We start from the raw sequence: 20,261 nt of genomic DNA, 5'->3' as shown, positions 1-20,261 counted from the left end.
GTTTTATGGGATCTCTCTGTACAGACTATGAGCACACCTAGGGGGCTGTTCCTGCTGAACAATACCTAGTACAAGGGAATACCTATGCCCCCTTCTTGGCTTCTTGCTAGAAAATGGCACCAAAGAAGGGAAGCTATATGAGTAAATAAATGGAATCTAAAACTTTCATACAGCATATGGAAAACAAAGCCAGGGGTGATATATTAATCTGGATATGAATAGAAAAGTTACTTACTGCCCCCTGGAGGTATGAACTAGCAGGGTGATCAGCGTGGAAGTGGCCGGGCAGACACAATTGAGGGCCAGCATGGCGTACTTAAATTCCTCCTCGCAAACCACATGATCTGTAAAGCAAATATCATTGTAAGCAGTTGCTCTTACAGTACAGGCACCAGAGCATATTAAAATGCAATAATTCCAAAAAGCATCTTTCTGTTCAATATGACATCACTTCCTGTGGGCAGTAGCCACGGGCACAACATTTACTCTCCCCAGTGTTCAATCTGACCCACCTGCAAATTTTACATGGAATTTATTTTCAGGCTTTAGGATCTGCACATACAGAGGGCAGTTAGGGGCAAAATCTTTTACTGCCCATGCTCTCAAGATGGTTTGATGGTCCTGGTCAAAAAGGAAGATAACATCATTTAGCAGACAATCCTACATAGTATGGTCAATGTAAAATGAAGTTAGCCTTCAATTATAAATCATCAATAATTGATTGACAGGCTGGAAAGATAAATATTAAAGGCATATTGCCTGCTACATAACATCCTACGGTATAACAGCAGCCATTGCCAAAAATCCACTCATCACCATGGGTGGCATCTTCTACAAATGTCCATAAATGTCTATAGTACAAATTAAGGGTAGGTATGGATCGGATCTTACTGCTGCTGTGCGGTCCACCTCGTTGCGGCTGCTGAGGATGAAGCAAGCCTCGGCATCATCCATTCTGTAAGAAATAAATTGTCCTCATCATATGAGACATACAGGGAATACATTTTTAGGTTATCTGGTGGCCCTTTATGCAAACCATTGCAAAAAATAATGATGACTTGAATAGATCCTGGTTATATAATGGGGTCTCAAGTTCTCCTTCTAATAGGTTCGTCAATTCTCTTAAACTTGAACAATCTCTTGAACTTTATATTTAAAAAGTCCATTGTTGTTGGTTTTATTTTACTCACTTTGCTCTCATAAGGTCTTGATCTTTTAAGGCTGAACCTTGGAGATAGATAACTCGTTGAGACCACAACGGAATCTGAAGGACCCGACGAACTTGAATATCCATCTCTGTTGGACAAAGTATCACTACGTAGTAATCCTGAAAGAAGGGCAAGTAAAAGCAGTTAGCTTGACTTGGCAATGCAACTTACGTTGATGTGCAGGCAACTAAAATAATACATCTTCAAGCATCTTTAGTTTAGTGGTGGAGGCCTCCAATGACTTAAGATATCTACGTCTTCATCCCGGCCCAGTTTGATTTCATTGTGCTAATGTTTTCTTCAATAAAGACAAATACCTGCAGTCGAGGGTGGGCATAGAATTCATTGAGGAAATCCATCAGCAGATCGATCTTCAGGGAGCTGACACAAAGGACCACGTGCTTCTCCGTCTGGGCCCTGTGACGGCTGTAATTTCCTCCAGATTTCTGACGCTCCATCCACAGGTACACCAGTTCCTCAAACTGAGAACAAAAAATGGACATTTGCTCGTCCTAGAAGCCACAAAACTGGAAGTACATGAGGAAGGTGGCCAGGAAAGTGTCTTCATTGTTTGGTTCTTCTAGACAATTGACCACCAATCCTCCATTATGAGTAACTCAAAACATTAAGTTAGCCATATCAAGATGAAATACCCTATCCTAAAAGTTGTTAGCTGGTGACTCCATCATTTCAGGCTTAGGCCATTGGTCATATCTGTGGTAGTTTCTCAAAGGGTGGAATTCAAGAAGGTCCTGAGCTGACCAAGTGTCAATCTTTGAATGGGAGTCCACAATTAATCTCTATATGCATTAAGCCAAAGGGACTCGCCCCAGTTCCATAGGCAATCAACGTACAAAAGAATTTATATCAAAAGATATTTTTTAATGTAACTTAAATAAATATTTTTATTTTAATTATTGAAAAGCCTTGGGACATATATCTTTTGATATAAATTCTTTTGTATACTGAGCTGACCAAGGCCATGAGAAACCAACCGTCTAAAACAGATGACAAAGCCCATGTCTAACTGAGCCTGCACAGGTTGGTGGGTAGTGTCCTGGAGACAATTTTGTAACTGTGCTGAGTCCAGGCGGCACGTCACTACTTTCTGGCCCAAAGAAAAGCAGGAATTTTCCCAGATCTGCTCATTATTGCAGCAGCTTGTGGGACAAACCAGTCCTGCAGAATAGCTGCAACTACACAGAGTGTGCCTTTGGGTACAAACAGTTGTGATGATATTGATGTAAAGCGGCCTATGACAAATATAAGGAGGCCTGATCAGGACCTCAATAATATGAATTCTCCTTTCTGTGGCCATTGTAACTTTACTGTAACACCTCCACAATGTCCTGTCCCAGCTACTACATTTAGTCAACATTCTCCTGTATATTAAAAGTGACTATATGGATCGCTCAATGCCTAAACATAAGCAAGAAGGAACAATAGCTTTATTGCATCTTGACTTAGAGAAGAGAATGGGTGGAAGGAACCCAAAAAACTTTACATCTTAGGATCGCAGACTCACCTGTAGAGGCAATACCACCAGCGCCACACATATCATGATTACCACAAGCAGCTGGGAAGGCCAGATTTGGGGCGTAACGTCTCCATAACCCACAGTGGAAAAGGTGACGATGCAAAAGTAAAAAGATTTGAAGAGCGAGAGGTTTTCTCCGGCTCTTTCCAAATGCTGGATGCCGCACATGCTGACAATGGGAGACAAAATAGTGCTATCAGTTATCTTAGGGCTTAAAAATAATATGGTTTCTCATTATTATAGAAGTCATAATAATGAGCAGTACAGAGCAATGGCTTATTTCTGTTGGGTGCCTAGAGGAGTTCTGGGAAATGAGGTGCCTTGTATACAAATATATGGACAAGAGTATCCAGACCCCTCATCTCAATGTCCATGTCCTTAGTTTGAATCCCAAACCATGGAAGTAATGTCAGAAGAAGAACTGTTGCTAGAGTGTTTGGGTTACTTTGGTGAGCAGACTATTTCAAGTCGTTCATCACCATGTGCGATACCAGTCATGGTTGGAATGGTGTAAAGGTCACTGGACGCTGGAGCAGTGGAAATTTCTCTGGCCTTAAAGGGCTTGGCATATGCACTGGAGGAAGAATGATCTGGGGCTGTTTCCATGTTTTGGGTTCCTGCAGCTACTTTGTGGAACAGTTGGGGGGGGGCTTTACAGTGTCAGCACAATAATGCCCCATGCACAGAGCCAGGCCTGTACAGAATGGGAAGAACCTCAACCCAGAGCCCTCAATCCAACTGAACCCCTGTGGAATGAACTGGAACCCTGACTGTGAGCCTGATCCCCAACATTAGTGCCCAACCTCGCTAATGCTCATGGAACTCCCAGCAACAATGTTCCAACATCTAGTGGGAACCTTCTCAGAAGACATGGGGCAGTTATATCAGCAAAAGGAAGGGGCAACTTCATATTAATCCTCTTGAGTTGGGAATGAGATGAGACGGTAACAGAATACTTGTGACTATTAAGGATTTCGACTTCTGGCTTGGATAACAATGTTGGCGTTTAACACCCAGAAACAACTGCCAGTCCCACCACATTATGTAGCCCCAGATTGCAATGAGTCACTAACATCATGTGTCCCTTATAGACTTTGTGTTCCAAAAACTATACAAAACAATAGACATTTCTCTAATACTGTTATCCAGCTGTGATCAGAAGGTAATAATAGGGCTCATTGGGCATTGTCATGACCATGCGTAACAGCCATAATTCCACTTACATAAAAGTACAGGACAATGGAATGTTACCTTGCGCCACACTCGCTGCATGAATGGCGGAAGGAACATTGGCGACAATTTATATATATATATATCTTTTTCTAATGAAGGAAACCTTGGAAATGAGGATGTGACAAAAAGGCAGAAAGTAAAGTTGGAAGAAAAAAATATCATTATAAGCAACTTCCCAATATACAAAGTCCTATGAGACCATTAAATATAATAACCTTGTGAAACATTAGGCCCAGCTCCTGTTAATTCTTACAACTTTCTAGCATTGAAGCCTGCAGACTCCCCTGAGCAATCTTTGTATTGAATTCCCCTCTTAAATGCACGAATGTGTTGCCATTTTACTGATTGTGTTAATAAAAGTCGGCACAGCGTAAGCACTTGCTATTAATACCATCTGTCTTGGGTACTTTGGTTGCTCCATAAATCATCTTCTGACCCTGCTCCTACACTTTCCAAGGGTATCTTTGCTCTATTGTCATAATGTTCCTCTTGTTGCGAGATTAATGGACCAAGAAGCCCTGTATACTGTATTTGTATTTCTGCACAAACTGTGGCCGTAGAAGGTATTTCTGAAGGAGTAATCAAAAGTTAGGCTAAAATCATATTGAATGGCCATGTACATATGAGAAGAGCTAATTTAAGAAATCATGCAAGCCATTTTTTCCCCATAGTGCATCTTTTCTCCAGAATTTCTAGCATTTATATGTATCCAGAATTGCATCTGACTTTGTTCTGTGAGGTGGCCAAACGAGCAGTTCTTTCTCCTGATAAACCCACCAAAGGCAGGGTCCTAGGGATGGATGTGAATGGCTGCCGATGGGGCAAGGACCACATCAACTAGCTGATGTCATCCTCGATCACAGTGGAAAAGCCAATCCTGCTTGAATAATATCTGACCTATTATTTTTATAGAATATCAGTCATGGAGGCCCATTGGAAGGACCCATACACGGCCAGATAAGCCGCCAAATCGGTCTTAAGGAAGTGAATCGGCATCTTAAATCTGCCCATGTATGGCCACACTTACATTTGTGCTTGGGTTCATGAGTTATTCTCTACAAGAAGACTATTCCATAGGCTTTGGCGTGGGTAGGAACAGGTTAGGTCTCAAATCTGTGCCACAAAAAGCACTTCTGTAATGAATTCGAAATGATTTGTGTGCGGTTTTCTATCTCCATCCAGCCTAGAGGCATTTTCCTTCCTCCCACTCTCACAGGGAGGAAACACAAAGGCAAGACCACTTTGCCTCTAATTTTAAGAGGCAATTAGCAGCTGTTCCCCTCTCACCCCAAGTCGTAATTGCACTATTTGGAGTCTGCGGCAACGGCTCCTTTCAGTGAATGTTTTGGCCCCGTAGAGAGGAAATAATTGTCGTGATGCCAAGGCAGACGATTATCTGAAATGAGGATTTTACAATAACTCAGCAGTCGAGTATTTTGTGCATTGAGGTCGAACGCTCTTAGCATGAGTGGGAAAGGCCGGAGTGCACAGGGTGTTGCCATGGAGCCTGCATAGCAAAAGTCGTGTCTCAGGGCTCATTACCTCACATATTATGGCTGGCTGAGGATGCTGGGAACAATGATTTTATAAATATAACCGCTCAATCTACACCATTTCAGAAGCTTATTGGCTTGAATGGAGCCCTTACTGGCCTGTCTAACCTTCACCTGGCCTAAAGTTGTCCCAATATCAGACAGGTTAGTAGTCTGAAGAATTGCTTTGGGGTGTTGATGCAGTCCTCTCTCAGTGGGCCTGACTGAGTATGACCTGATCATTGGCCCTGGGCTTAATCAATAGAGAGTCAATTCTCTGCCAGGGTTGACCATGCCCATAATATCAAGCTGATCAGCACAGGCATGCCCAGCAATGAGAGGAATCAGCAGAACAACCCTATGTTCTTTAGTAAATGCAATACATATAGTAACCTTGGATTATATCAGACTTTAGTTGGCCTTCAACTACTTCCCAATCATTTGTTCAAAAAAAAGCCACATGGCGCAAGGCTCAAGATTTAAATTGAGAAAACACACACCCATTGTTTTTCCCTTGTCTTTGTTAATTACATGTAAAGGTTCTAATTCAGTATCAGTGGTTTATTTGCAGTAATTGGGAAAATAAATCTTCCCCACTGAGCTGGGCACAGAGGGTGCCTGAACTTTGCAAATTTAAGGCTGGTGCGGTTAATCCTTTCCTGCTTTGAGTAGAAGAACCAAATGTGACATCAGAATGTTGGGGGCAGAAGCCTGAATTCTGAGGATCAATTTATCCCCAAACTGGGGGAGGGGGGTCCTGTAGCAGTTGCAGGAGGTCTCTGCCTTATGGGTGTAATGTGGAAATAATACCTATCTACTCTACTAGACACACCTGAAAGCCCAGCTTGAGGTCAGTTGGGTATCATTGGTCTATACTGTAGAACCAAAATTTGTGTGGGTATAATTGGTGGGACACTGCTTCTGGCCAACCCTTGGATCAAAATTCCCAAGGAGATCTTTGGAGAAAGCCTATTGGTCTCACCCCACAAGGGAAGCCGACCCCATAGGATGGGAACCACTGGTTTACGGTACAAAAAAATTAGTAAATTGTGGATAAACCTAAATTTGCTAATATATTCTTCTACTCAAATGTCTGGCTAACAAAGTCTGGGCCCAAAAAACAGATTTCCACCAGGCACACCCAACTCTAAAGTGTTCCAACCTCTAAACAGAATGACAATAGGCTGGACCAATCCTGGTATGTCTAAAGCAACATGGTTCCCAATATACTGTATGCAAAGACAACAAAGTACGGCAGACAGAAGAGTTGACGTCTTACCCTGTGAACACAAGGCACAGAAGGGTGCAGACCAGAATGATCACCTGATTAAACATGGCCGATTGTATCCTCTGGATAGCTCGATGTAGGTCATTCTGGAGGAGACAATTCACAGCAGATCAGAGGTGACTTTTGAGTGTGGCAGGGAAATTATCTAAATATGTAACGAAGAATGACGAAACCCAGGATAACAACTTGATTTAATAAGGAAAGGGTTATCAGGTTGGAATGTTTTGGGAGCTAGATGAAGAGATGTGTGTCTTGGGTATACAAGGACGCTTTTATGATTGAACTTAAGGAGGAGGACTTCTTGGTAGGTGGCCTTTGCTGGCCTCTGTTATTCCATAGGTCTAAGAGAGTGACCCTAAATGGACCAGTGTTGATAACAAAGGACACATTTGTTCTATAACTAATGGCAGATTAACTTTATTGACTCCTAATCCTAAAACATGACTCTGCAAGTTTTAAGCAGGCGCAAAAAAAAAGCAAGGCTTTTGTATTTCTTTACGGGTTCCATAATTGCCAGGTAGGAAAGAAATCAGCACCTGCCACTTGACATAAAAATTCCCTTTGACTACTTTTCTTGTGACAAAACCACGGGGAGGAAATGTAATCCGGAGAATGAATGGTCTTAATGGACACAATCAGAAATCATTCTTTCCTTGGCGCTCGGTGGCGAGGCCCTATTAAAGGGGAGGGTTCGGAACATTATTGTGAACTGTTCCACATTTTGCTTCTGTTCAGGCATAAAATGTACGTTGAGGGTTTTAAGGGTCCGTGACGCAAGCCTGTTGTTTGAGAGTTTATGAAGAGGGTGGAAGTGGATATGTTCATATCAAAGGTCAATAAACTGTAAAATAGCATAGATCCTCTCTGGGCATAGGAAATTTGGAAATGGTACAAAATCCCTTTTCATATTTGTTCAACGTTTAAATTTGGTTCCCCTTTATAACTAAACCTTATAACTGGTCTATTACAGCCCCTGAGAGCTGGGGTCATTCTCCTAAGTGTAGAGCTGTACCAATACTCACAATCATGTTCTCCAAAACACATTTTGCCAGCCAACAGTTGAGGAAAACGGGAATGAATACATTTCTCAGAGGCGACCAAAATATCTAGGAACAGAAAAAAGAACTGGATAAGAAACCAATTGTGATGTTCAAAGCAATAGTTTCTAAACTGAGCAAAATTCAATGCTCGACCTCAGCTGAATGAAAAGGAGTTGGTTCATGAGGACTATGAAACCCAAGGTCAATGGCAAGTCTTGTACCATTCAAGACTTAAGGGTGTTTTTGCTCATCACAAAAGAGCACGCATCAGTGTAGTGGAGCTTACTGGAATTCTTGTGGCAGAATTAACTGTGCCACCATAGCAAAATAGCTACTGTTGGTTGGGGCTGCATTCACCAATTAGGAATTTCCATTGTTTTCGCCATATAGAGCCCGAGTTCTCATGGTTGCTCAGCCAGGATCCCTATTCTCTATCAGTGCCCTGTCATAATTGCGTCCATATTATGAACTCTGTTCAGAAGAGCTCCCAGTTTATAGACAGTCTAAAACAGTGGTCCCAGACCAGTGGCTCTTGAGAAACATGTTGCTCACCAACCCCTTGGATGTTGCTCCCAGTGGCCACAAAACAGGTGTTAATTTTTCAGTTCCTGGCTTGGAGGCCAGTTTTGGTTGCACAAAAACTAGGTGTTCTGCCAAATAGAGACTCTTATAGGTTTAAGTACATATGGGAGCTACCAAATATCCAATCACAGTCCTTATCTGGCACTCTATGAACATTTTTCATGCTTGTGTTGCTCCCTAACTCTTTTTACAGTTGAATGTGGCTCATGGGTAAAATAAAAGGTTGGAGACCCCTAGTCTAGAAGAACTAAGGTGCATGGAACAGAACAAGTAGAACAATTCAAGGGTGGATAGGAGTTTAGGGACTGCAATAGGATAAAGGCTGCTTGGTGGCTGAAATACCCCTTGTCTAGAGTCCCTAAGAGCCTTGTATCTATTACCACACCTTCTAAAGCACATACAGACTACAAATATTTGTAGATATACCCACTCCTCTTTTATGTACATTCTATTATGTTTGTTCCTGTAGATTATCTCAATGGGGGGGACCATGTTGCTGCAACGAGATTAAATTGAGTTTGGAGAGCAGATTATAGCTGTGAGAGCTTAATTCCATCATACTCTTGAGTGGCTGGATCAGACATAGTACTTGGTTTTGCCATGGACTTGAAGGTGTGTAGCAGAAATTCACAGCAGGAGATTGTAAAATGTTGCCTACACATGGGAGATACCACAGATGGAGCAACCGAGAACTTCAGCCTCTTTCCAACAGCCTCCTGAGAGCTAGCAACCGCCAAAAATTGTTTTTAGTACCCGCCAGTGTCCAAAAATGGATAGTTTTGGTGTATCTTTGCTTGAAACTATTACGGTGTCATGCAATAAACAGGGATTTTTATGACAAACCAAATGTTTCTGAGCTGAGAAGCAAAAGTTGGTCAGTGAATTGACCTGCAATGCTTCAGCTGGGGCGATATCTCCTTAAGTCTATGAGTTTCACTTTTCAAGGCCTAAAAAAATAAAAGTGCGTAGGAATGAATTATTCCCCATTCCTGCCGATGAAAGAAATGGCTTGTTTCCTACTGGGTAAGTCTAACGGTAGGGGCAGGTTAATGGGTATCCCGCAGGCGCCTCCATTGAAACACAAGCACATGACTGTTCCCTTATAAAACCTGACATTTGCACTAACACTGTAATTCCAGTTTCATTACAACCCCGGGAGTCTAATCACCTTAGTGACAAGCTGTAAAGACATTATTCATCCTGGAACATTAAAGAAGGATATGATAATAGCACCCTATATTTACATGGGCCATTGTTTACTGCCAAATTAATTTGATCGAGCCAGTACAGTAATGAGGTGTGTGTCTGTGTATAGCTTAAAAAAGACCACTGTATCGGGGGGGGTTATATAGAAACTTCTAGATATGTTAATGGTTTGGCTAATGCTCAGATTGGAGCAGAAGAATAAGAAAGCCAATGTTTTAGAAATTCATATACTGGAGAAACAAAGAATTGCTCCTACAGCCAAAAAGGTGGCTCTGCCTCAAGACCAGGGTACTCGTGACCAAGGTTAGCTTGAGATCAGAGTAATGGGGCTCACGGGGGAATCTGCATACACCAAATTGTCTTCTCTTACAGCACCAAGCACAGAATCAATGCAAAGTCTTGCACACTCACCGTGATGATGAACGGAACGGTGTTGATCATCTCCAAAATGAATGAGATGCGAAAGATCTGTTCCCAGATGTTACCCTGCGAGAAAGAGAACAGATTAGAATGAAAAACGCCCACAATCCAACTATGGGGCAAATTCACTAAGATGCGAAGTTGCGCCAGGCGCAACTTCGCCGCACTTCGCCAGGCGTAGTTTCGCCAGGGCTCCGCAAATTCACTAAAATCCGAAGTTGCGCACAGGGGTAGCGTAAGGTTGCGAAGTTGCGCTAGCGTTGATTCGCTATATAAAGCGAAGTTACGCTAGCGAAGGCTAATTTGCATACGGCGCGAAATTCAAATTTCAATGGAGGAACACGTATCTGCACTACAAATGCCTAGAAAACCTTCAAATCTGCAAATAAAAATTTTATTTTGCCCTACACATGTGCCCACTGTCTAGTTAAGTTGCCATGAGTCAGGAAATGTAGGGGGGAGGAAGGGGAGCCCCAAAAGATTTTTGATCTTTTTCAGCCTATCAGCCATCATGTAGAAAACACGCCAGCGTTTTTTTGGGACTTAGAAAAAAAATTGACTTTTTTAAACAATCCCTATCTACTCTATTGCGCTTCGCCAGGTCTGAGGTGGCGAAGGAAGTCTAGCGTAAAATGTAGCGTTCACTACACTGCGCAAGTTAGTGAATTTGTGTAGTTTCGTCGCTAGCGAAACTTCGCCTGGCGTAAGGTTGCGAAGTAACACTAGCGAAACTACGCCAGCGTTCCTTAGTGAATTTGCGCAGTAGCGAAAATGCCAAACGCTAGCGAATTAACGCTAGCGTTCGGCGCTTCGCATCTTAGTGAATTTGCCCCTAAGAGTCCAAGTCATTTCATCCCAGGCTCGGTCTTGTCTTCTATTTGAAGAGTCAGAATCTCACATTTTTTTATTTTTTTTTTGCAAAAAATTGGAACCGTAACCGTAACAGTTTGATATCATTTTTTTTTAATAAAGTTTCCTGTCTACCAAGCTGTGCAGGCTCACTTCATTTAAGTCTTGGTGGCCTGTTTCTAAGGACTTCTCTTTGACTAACTTTTCCTTTCTCTAGAGCAGAAGTAAACATCAACCTGAGCTGCCCAACTGGGCCCTACAGCAAATTAATCTTAGGGCCCACAAAACTTTCAGAAGATGATCCATTTACCAACATAAGTTGAAGTGGCTTATTAATTAGGGCCCAATTGAACCCTCCAAATTCCTGGGCAGTTTGCAGCCTATAATTGTGTCCCTAGCCTGGCTATACTTCTCCGTTATTTGGTATTGTTCCATACTCCTTATGCTAATGGCACACAAATGTTCAGTTGCTCTCACACAAACCTGCTTAAAATGTGATTTTAACGATTTAAGGATTAAAGGCAATAATTCTAGCCTGATGCAGAGTAAGGAACCCAAGAAAGTCAGCGTTTCTGCTGCCATGGGGCACATTTCGACATTTTTAGAAAGCAAGGAGAGGTCAAACACACAGCTCTGTGCCTTTAGCCTGAAGCGGCCGTTACTTTCCAAAGCAAACTTAGACGTTTCTGCTGACGGTGCAGGAAAGAACCCTCCAGGGACTGATGTTTACAGGCAAATGAATAAGAATTATATGTTCAAAGAGGAATCCCAGTCCTATCCAACCCCACCGGTACCTCCTGAGCAGAACACACGCGTAACAGCCCTCATCTGCATTCTGCTAATAGCAGGGATTTTCCCAACTCAAATGAATATACATGAATATTATAATCTGATATTTAGAGGAGATCGGCCTCCTTTTACTTCCCCACAGGAGCAACTAAAGCCTCCCACTGACTCTTCTCTAGAGCTTTGTCTTGCTTCATGGAACTGATGGAGTCTTGACAAGACTTCCTCTGCTCAATAAGTTAAATTTCAGCCAAATTTAACAGCGGGGGGATGGGCTTGGGGGACTGTTTCAAATTGTTTTGAGGGTTTATATTTCCTTTTAGAACTCAAGCTGGTAGGATGGGAGTCAAAAAGGCATACTGTCTCTACCGGCACCTATTTGGCTAATGAGAAATAACCTGTAACATATCAGCAGCCGGGCAGATACTTAGTACATAATCATTAGTCTTATGAGGTTCCTTACCTTATAGCTGAGATAGATGAGAAGCATTGTCTCGGAGAAACTGATAACAGCCACTATAACCTACAGAGAAAGACACAAGCATTTCCAATACACGATTAATAAAGTGCCCACATTACTCATTAAAGAGAATATTATTCTGCCCAATGAAAGAAAAGGTCCTTGTAACCAACTTCTGACTCTAGGAACACTGTATCAGAAGCCAGCTCACCTCCAGGTCCGGTGTCCGATAGCATCACCTACCTGTATCACCCATAAAGGAGTTGCTCTCTCCACCCACAGGATGGCTTCCCTGTGCAAACATGATAAAAAGAGCAGTAAAGAACAAGTTAGGTTGAAAATCCGCCATTAGCCCAGACTCCAGAGCATTAATTAAAGTGATAACCCCCACCATTTCATTACTTGCATGAATGTCAATGACAGAAAGAGACTCCTATTTTTTTGCCATAGTTGGAAAAGCTTCTTGCTTGTGGGCTGAGTCCTACCCACTGCTCAACTCATCTCTAAAGCTGGGTATATAAGTGCAGATCTCATTAGATTCGAGATTGTTTCGATGTGTCGAAGTCCGTTAGTTTGGTCAATACATATATATTCAGTATGAGGTGTGCTGAACAGATAGTAGAGCTCAGCCTACAAGCTGGCAGCAAAGTCCAGGACTAAGACATTGGGGCACAGCAGCTACAGTGTGTTTAGGGTAAAATCACCATTAAACTCTAAATTTTATATGGGATACGAACTCTACACACTGACAGCCAGTCAGCTGGAAAATGTATTTGGCGGCACTTCCAAACTGCAACCCAACCCACGCAATGACTTATCACTTATAATGAGCCCGTGCTGCTTACCAGCGGATCTCCTGGTGTTTATGAACAGTGGCATTCTGCTTTGGGCAGCTGTAAAGTAAAGAAACATAGTATGAAATTACTGTAATATCTGGTTTATATCACCCCCACCAAGTCATACCTTGATACCTGCAATACCACCTGCTTGAATTACAGACACCCTGCCCCCTTCCTTCATAGCTGCCATTGGAAAGTTCTAATCTAACCCACTACATGAATGAAAGACTCCCTGCTCCCCCCATGAAGGCTTCCATCAGAGTTCTGAAGCCCCACCCACTGCTTAAGTCACAGACTTTCTTTCATCCTAGCAGCCAATAGTATGTTCTACCCACTGCCTGCCCATATTATTGTGTCGTTATGTAGGAGCTGCCAGGTTGCTCTGAGAACTCCATGAATGAAAGTACAAGGGGAACTTACCACTCGGCTTGCGTCGAATCATCCAGCAAAACCCGGACAATATATAAGAAACAGGATAACAATTTGAGGGAGAAATTGAAGACACGTATCCTGAGGCCTGGGGAGGAAGGACAGGATCAATACCCCTCTATAAATATCAAGGATGCCCAGTTACAATGTTATTTGTGGGGAGTCAAAATAGCAGAGAGAGGGAATTATTTAGCTGCTGCTATACCACATGTAGCCAGCAGATGGGGATGTGCAGCTTTCTGTTGAATCCCTGATATTGATAGTGATATTACCCCCATGCTTTCTACTAGTTTTCCAGAAACTGACCTGGATCCTTCAAGGCAAAACATGTAGGTCAGGTTTTTTTCCCAGGGTGCAGCAAACTGAGTACAAAAGGCTTCCCTTGCCCCCCCCCCCCCATGCAGTGCTATTTAGCCAAACTAAGGGGACAATGCCCAGTTACCTTGGAGAAAAGGCGAGTACAAAAGACATTTCTATAGAGCAGTGAATTCCGCATTTCATTTATTGGCGTTACTCTATCGGCCAGTTATTATATAAATATAAGGCAACATATAAACAGTACAAATCTATTCCAGAGCCAGATGAAGAGGCAGCAACGCATGGGAAAATTGTCTACCTGGAGCACTCCTTATATATATCAAATGCCTAGGTGCAGGTTATATAGTAAATACAAAAATAACAAATGAACCGCACTCTGGGTTTTTTCCAAGTGAAAAAATTGCTGTTTATTCCAACGTTTCGGCTCCTAACTCAAGCCGTCCTCAGGGAGTGTGTCCCTGAGGACGGCTTGAGTTAGGAGCCGAAACGTTGGAATAAACAGCAATTTTTTCACTTGAAAAAGACCCAGAGTGCGGTTCATTTGTTATATATATATATATATATATATATATATATATATATATATATATATATATATATATATATATATATATATATAGTGAATAAAGTACCCCCTATTGTAAAATATAAGGATATTATAAGTCACTGAGGAGTTCCATCAGTGGCGTAACTCGATGTTGCTGGGCCCCGCAGCAAATTAATTTTAGGGCCCCCAACATATCCAGTGTTTGTCCTGTTTTACCAATATATGTTGAAATCATCAATGAGAGCCTCATGGGGCCCCCTGTACCTCCTGGGCCCCCCTGCAACCGCAGGGTCTGCTTCCTCTGTAGTTACGCCCCTGAGTTCCATGACCATATAAAAGCATGAGGCCAATGGCCGAGTGCTTTAATACAGGTCATGGAACTCCGAGGTTACTTCTAATATCCTCATATTTTACAACAAGGGGTACTTTATTTATTATAATACACAAGTTTTAGTGAGTCATGTGACAAAAATGACATCAGAACCCACCGTTTATAACTGATTACATCACTACTCACCATTTATAACTGATTATATCACTACTCACCGTTTATAAGGATATTATTTACAAGATATTCATGGTTTTTGCTATCATTCCACAGCTTCCCCACTAGTTGGTAGTGTAACACCTTCCATTGCGCTTTACAGGACACATTCTAGAGTCTCTCCCCTAACTGGTTACCCCCCTGACTTGCGGAGCATAAAAACTTACTTGATCTTTGGTTTTTGATAAAAAACAGTTTGAGACGCTCTTTGAAGGTGTTCTCATTCACATAGAATTCCACTTGCACCCTGCAACAGAGAGAGGCATGTATTTTAGGGGATATAAGAGATGACTTCCTTTGCCCCACCAGGGGTGTCCTGACCTCTCCAGACAGCAGTGCAGTAAAGTGAGCCTGCAGTGTCTCTGTAGACCAGTCTAACATGCATGACCTCATTAAGGAAAACAAGCCCAGCAGCATGACTTCCAGTCATTAGAATCACAATATTATTCAATAATATTACCAGTATACAACAGCATTGTATTAGAATGGATTCAGCTGCATGGGACTGTGTCATAGGCACAGGCCTAAACCCCCTGTTTGGGGACTACATAAGGTGGGACAGAGATGGGGGGCACAGGGTGTTTGTTTGGGGAGGTCAATTACATTTTATGGACAGAGTCAAAATACTACAGAGATGTTTTTCTCTCTCTCTCACTTTCATTATATATTATCTATACAGAGTGGGTTAATTCCCCTAGAAAGTCTCACCTGGGGAATAATTAGCAGGCTAGGTCTGCTAGAGAGGGGAAGTCAGTGTTTGATTGAGCTACAGACTGAGAAAGCCATTGGAAGCAGCTATTTGTTTTTCCAACAGAAAAAGGACACTGTAAAGGTACTGTGACTGTGGAGTTGTACTTGTGTGTTTGGCCGGGAATCCTAGTAGGGGACCGGTAGTAGAGAGGGAAACCACCCTGTGTATTAGTTAGAGCCCAAGTGTGGCAAGGATTATGTTTTGTTTTATTTCATTTTATGCTGCTTTGCTCACAGAGTCTGTATATGTGAACAATAAATGGAATTTGCCCTGTTAAAGATCTGTCTGTTTGTCTGATCTTGCTCACAATATATATACACACACACACACACAATAAATACAGGGCCAATTCCATCTATAATACCCCAGAACACACATCAGGATAAATACATTGTCGTGTCGGTTCCATGTATAATACCCCAGGACAAACGGGGATAAATATAGTGTCGGTCCCATGTATAATACCCCAGAAAACATGCAGGATAAATACTGGGCCAGTTCCATTTATAATATCATCCCACAACACACGCAGGATAAATACAGTGCCAATTCCATGTATAATACCCCAGAACACACATCAGGATAAATACAGTGCCAATTCCATGTATAATACCCCAGAACACACAGCAAGATAAATACAGTGTCAGTTCCATGTATAATACCCCAGGACAAACAGGGGGATAAATATAGTGTCGGTCCCATGTATAAGACCCCAGAGTGACTTGCAGCCATACTGAGCAAACATTCCATAAAACATATAAGGATTAAAGGAAAACAGTGTAGTGGTTGCAGGGGTGCTTCACCAATGAGGCAAGTTGAGGCTGTCGCCTCAGGCGGCAGCGCCCCACTAGGTACCAGGGGCAGCAAAAATGCTGCTTCTGGTACTTTAAGAGCGAATTTCCGGGGGAGGGGGGGCAGCAGTAACTGCTGCTGCCTCAGGCGGCGGAGGGAACAGGATCGCCCCTGAGTGGTTGTGACTGCAGAACAGAACGTGCAACAGGTTGCAGTCACCTTATTAGAAAAGGCCAGGGTGCAAGAGGAGGAGGGGATATGTATATAGAGGTACTAAGGCTAAATACACCTATTTGAAATGGAATAAATGGCTATTTCTGCCAAGAGGAAAGTCGTATATTGTGCCCCGTGTGTCCCTCAGCTGCCCAGCTCTCCAGATAAAGGAAATATTCCTGCATTAGGGACCTGGAACCAAACTCTGAATATAAAGTGAAAAGAAATTAGATTTTTGTATCCCTGCCCACGGTCCATTTAAGTGCTGGGTTGTGTGGGAGCTAAAAGCAGCCCCGCCGAGCATTCGGAACAGCACATTGTATGCAGGGAGCTCAGGATAACAATTCCAATCTGCGCTGAATAATTCTCAACCGACACAACGGGATTCCAAATTAGATTGTTAGCTTCTCTGCCTTCCTTCGATATTAGCCCCTGCCTAATGCCCTCTGTCTATTTTCTACTTTATTCCTCCCCAAAATCTTCAAATCCTCCTAATTTCCATCACCTACACCATTCATAGCACATAAAGGCAACACTTACATGTTTCCAGAACAGCTTAAAATTCAAACTAATGCTCCTACTCCCTCCGATGCTGCCTAGGGCTTTTCATGGGCTTTAAAAAATCTCCCTTCAAGGTCCCTCTTTTGTCTCTTTCCCCTGCCCAGTTACTCAGCACCCTGTCCCCATTTAGTGTTGGCACAAACCTATTGCCCACAAGGGCTTAACTCTCTGGCACAGCTGCTCTCACTGATACATAACTGACAGTAACAGTCCCAGTAGCAAATTGAAACAATGAAATACATTAGGGAAATGGCAAAATCCCACAGCCACACTCCTGTCCCAGAGACTATTATCCCACTGTTACTATAGGTACCATCTCTCCCTACTATACCTGCAGCGCCGGATTTCAATGTGCGGCGCCCCTAGGCCGCGCGGTCCGACCAGGCGGCCGCGCGGTCCTAGCGCCCACCTCACCTCCCCTTCCCAGCGCGCCGGCGTTTTTTCGCCGGTGCAGCTGCTGTAATTGAATGGGGACGCTCGCGTCCCCATAGTGCGGCTGGGCGGCATGCCGCCCCTATTTTTTTGCCGCCCTAGGCCCGGGCCTATGCGGCCTTGCCGCAAATCCGGGCCTGTATACCTGCTATCCCACAGTCACACTCCCTTCCCAGAGACTATTATCCACTGTTACTATAGGCACCATCTCTCCCTACTATACCTGCTATCCCACAGCCACACTCCCTTCCCAGAGACTATTATCCCACTGTTACTATAGACACCATCTCTCCCTACTATACCTGCTATCCCACAGTCACACTCCCTTCTCAGAGACTATTATCCCACTGTTACTATAGGCACTATCTCTCCCTACTATACCTGCTATCCCACAGTCACACTCCATTCCCAGAGACTATTATCCCACTGTTACTATAGACACCATCTCTCCCTACTATACCTGCTATCCCACAGTCACACTCCATTCCCAGAGACTATTATCCCACTGTTACTATAGACACCATCTCTCCCTACTATACCTGCTATCCCACAGTCACACTCCCTTCTCTTCCTAGAGACTATTACATGTGACTCACTAGACTGTATTACTCATATCAATGCAGAAGTACCTCCGTTTCGTGACATGTAATAGACGTAAATAACTGTTAAAGGAACAGTACCAAAGAGACGCAAGTTGATTGCAATACATCCCTTGTGTATTTCCAAAGCAAACTGTCCATCTGAGTGTAACCACAGGGAAGGAAACGCTTAGCAGTGAGTAGACTGTAGATCAATATGAGTGGCCACTGGTTGGGCCTGACAGGCAGTTAGTCCATTAACATGTTTTAAACACCTGCAATTATGCCATTAAATCCCCAGAAATGGGTTGTGTCTGCTGTCAGTCATGATGATCTTAAGGACAAAACGATATCTTCTTAGCTTGTATAAATTACTGCCCTGGTGCAGATATCCCTTTTAGCAATGGAGCTCCCTAGTGGCCAAGTAGATAAAGTGTGTCTGGAAGCTGAAAGATGTTATTAAATATATATATTTATATTAATATGGTCATATCTTCCAGATCTGGATGGGTTGGGTGGAGTGGGAAGGACCTAAGAGGGCAGTTATGGAGATATAAAAAGGGCTGACTGGATGGAGATTTGGTGGACAATGATAGGGTCTATCAATGAGTAAGAATTAGGGCAGATTGGAGGGGTAGTGTGACTTTATGGGCCAGGGGTAGAATGATTGGGAATTGCCAGTAAATCTGGTTGGTGTTGTACTGGCTAGGCCAATAAAATACAAGCCAAATGGTAACTATACCTCTCTACAGCCCTACTGCATCTGCCAATTAGACCATGGAATCCAGGATCTGGATTGGGATCCCAAAATGTTTCCTTGGTGTCAAGCCAAAGAAATCTAAACACCTGAGATCATGGTAAGGGCAGTAGTGTCTATGGGTGCTGGGGAGATGGAGTGTCAGGGGTATAGAGGGTCCATCTTTTGTGAGGTTTGGGGGTCTACTAATTGTGTGACATGGTGTAGCACGTAGGTGCACTGTTTTGGGAAAGGAGCTCTCCCTTGTTGCTGGAGCAAAGCACAATTACACACTTGTCCCTGGGGCGATGTTCTGCTGCCTGACAGCTGATGGATGTGGTGGTGCTGCGTGAACATTCAGAGCAATGAAAATTAATGTTGGCGGCAGCTCTTAAACACAAACAAAGCAGGAAACAATGGGCTGAAGGAAGAGCACAATGCCACCCAATGTTCTAAGGGTGCCAAGCAGTAGACTCCTGGCTCCTTGGGAAGTGCTGTCAGTTTCTCATTATTATCCCCATACTGAAATGTCATTATGAAACAGTACTGGGGCTCAGCACCCTGTAATCCTTCCCTTGTGGGGTTCCCCATTTATAATGCCCAACATTTCCTTTGCTTATAGGAATAGAGCAGCCAGCAAGCAATGGGGAAGGTGTTGGCTGCTCAAGTCGCATGCAATGGTTGCCGTTTAGATTATATATATATTGTAATTTGCCGTAGTGGGATCCCAGGCTTAATTGCTAATTAAGACTTGGCTGCATTAATTAGGAGTAGTGTTTATCTATAAAATGTGCTGAGTGCAATTGCAGGGAACCCAAATGTGGTTATTATGGACATGGCGTATCATTCACATGATTTATTCGCTATGCGCTAAGGGGGGCCCAGTCTGAAGGCCAGTTAGGGGGAGATTTGGGGTGAGTGCTTATTTGTGCCCTGGGTACCCCTGGAACTATAGCAGGGTCAATGTTACCCCAATGATTCTATATATCTGTAACCTTGTTATGAGCTAAGGGGGCCCAGCCTGAAGGCCAGTTAGGGGGAGATTTGGTGACAGGGTATCAGGGTGACTTTTTCCCCTATGTTTCTATAAATCTGTAACACAAAGCTCTACAAATAAGTAGCATATTAGGAAAGGAAACAAAAACTGCTTTGATTCTCAAGAGAAAAGGTGAGATGATACCAGAGAGTTTGTTCTCATGGATCTGGTAAGTGGCACTTGCAGAAATATCACAGAACCATCAACACACATCAATTATACATCATTAGTCATTATTACTGCTGTCGATACAATGCTGTCACTGTTAAAAGCCTCAGAAGTGATGTGTTGAATAATTTATATTTTGACACATTAGCTACAATGCAAAAACAAAGACACAAACT

The 20,261-nt window shown here is 43.0% G+C and overlaps 1 protein-coding gene across 5 annotated transcripts in view; it reads right to left on the bottom strand.

Annotated features, from left to right (window-relative positions):
* Positions 1-20,261, bottom strand: part of kcnt1.S (potassium channel, sodium activated subfamily T, member 1 S homeolog) — a 99,974-nt gene that overhangs the window by 21,840 nt on the left and 57,873 nt on the right. For all 5 annotated transcript variants that reach the window (XM_041574762.1, XM_041574763.1, XM_041574765.1 and 2 more), the window contains 14 exons: positions 14,986-15,065; positions 13,401-13,497; positions 12,987-13,034; positions 12,385-12,433; positions 12,145-12,204; positions 10,038-10,112; positions 7,821-7,904; positions 6,790-6,884; positions 2,734-2,914; positions 1,526-1,690; positions 1,191-1,327; positions 892-955; positions 513-621; positions 236-344 (listed from right to left, as the gene is read on the bottom strand). In XM_041574762.1, coding sequence (XP_041430696.1) covers positions 236-344; positions 513-621; positions 892-955; positions 1,191-1,327; positions 1,526-1,690; positions 2,734-2,914; positions 6,790-6,884; positions 7,821-7,904; positions 10,038-10,112; positions 12,145-12,204; positions 12,385-12,433; positions 12,987-13,034; positions 13,401-13,497; positions 14,986-15,065 — 1,353 coding nt within the window. The remainder of the gene's footprint in view (positions 1-235; positions 345-512; positions 622-891; positions 956-1,190; positions 1,328-1,525; positions 1,691-2,733; positions 2,915-6,789; positions 6,885-7,820; positions 7,905-10,037; positions 10,113-12,144; positions 12,205-12,384; positions 12,434-12,986; positions 13,035-13,400; positions 13,498-14,985; positions 15,066-20,261) is intronic.

Source organism: Xenopus laevis, chromosome 8S (assembly GCF_017654675.1).
Source record: "Xenopus laevis strain J_2021 chromosome 8S, Xenopus_laevis_v10.1, whole genome shotgun sequence".
NCBI lineage: Eukaryota > Metazoa > Chordata > Amphibia > Anura > Pipidae > Xenopus > Xenopus laevis.
Note: the sequence above shows the minus strand (reverse complement) of the source record. Positions and strands in the feature narration are given on the sequence as shown.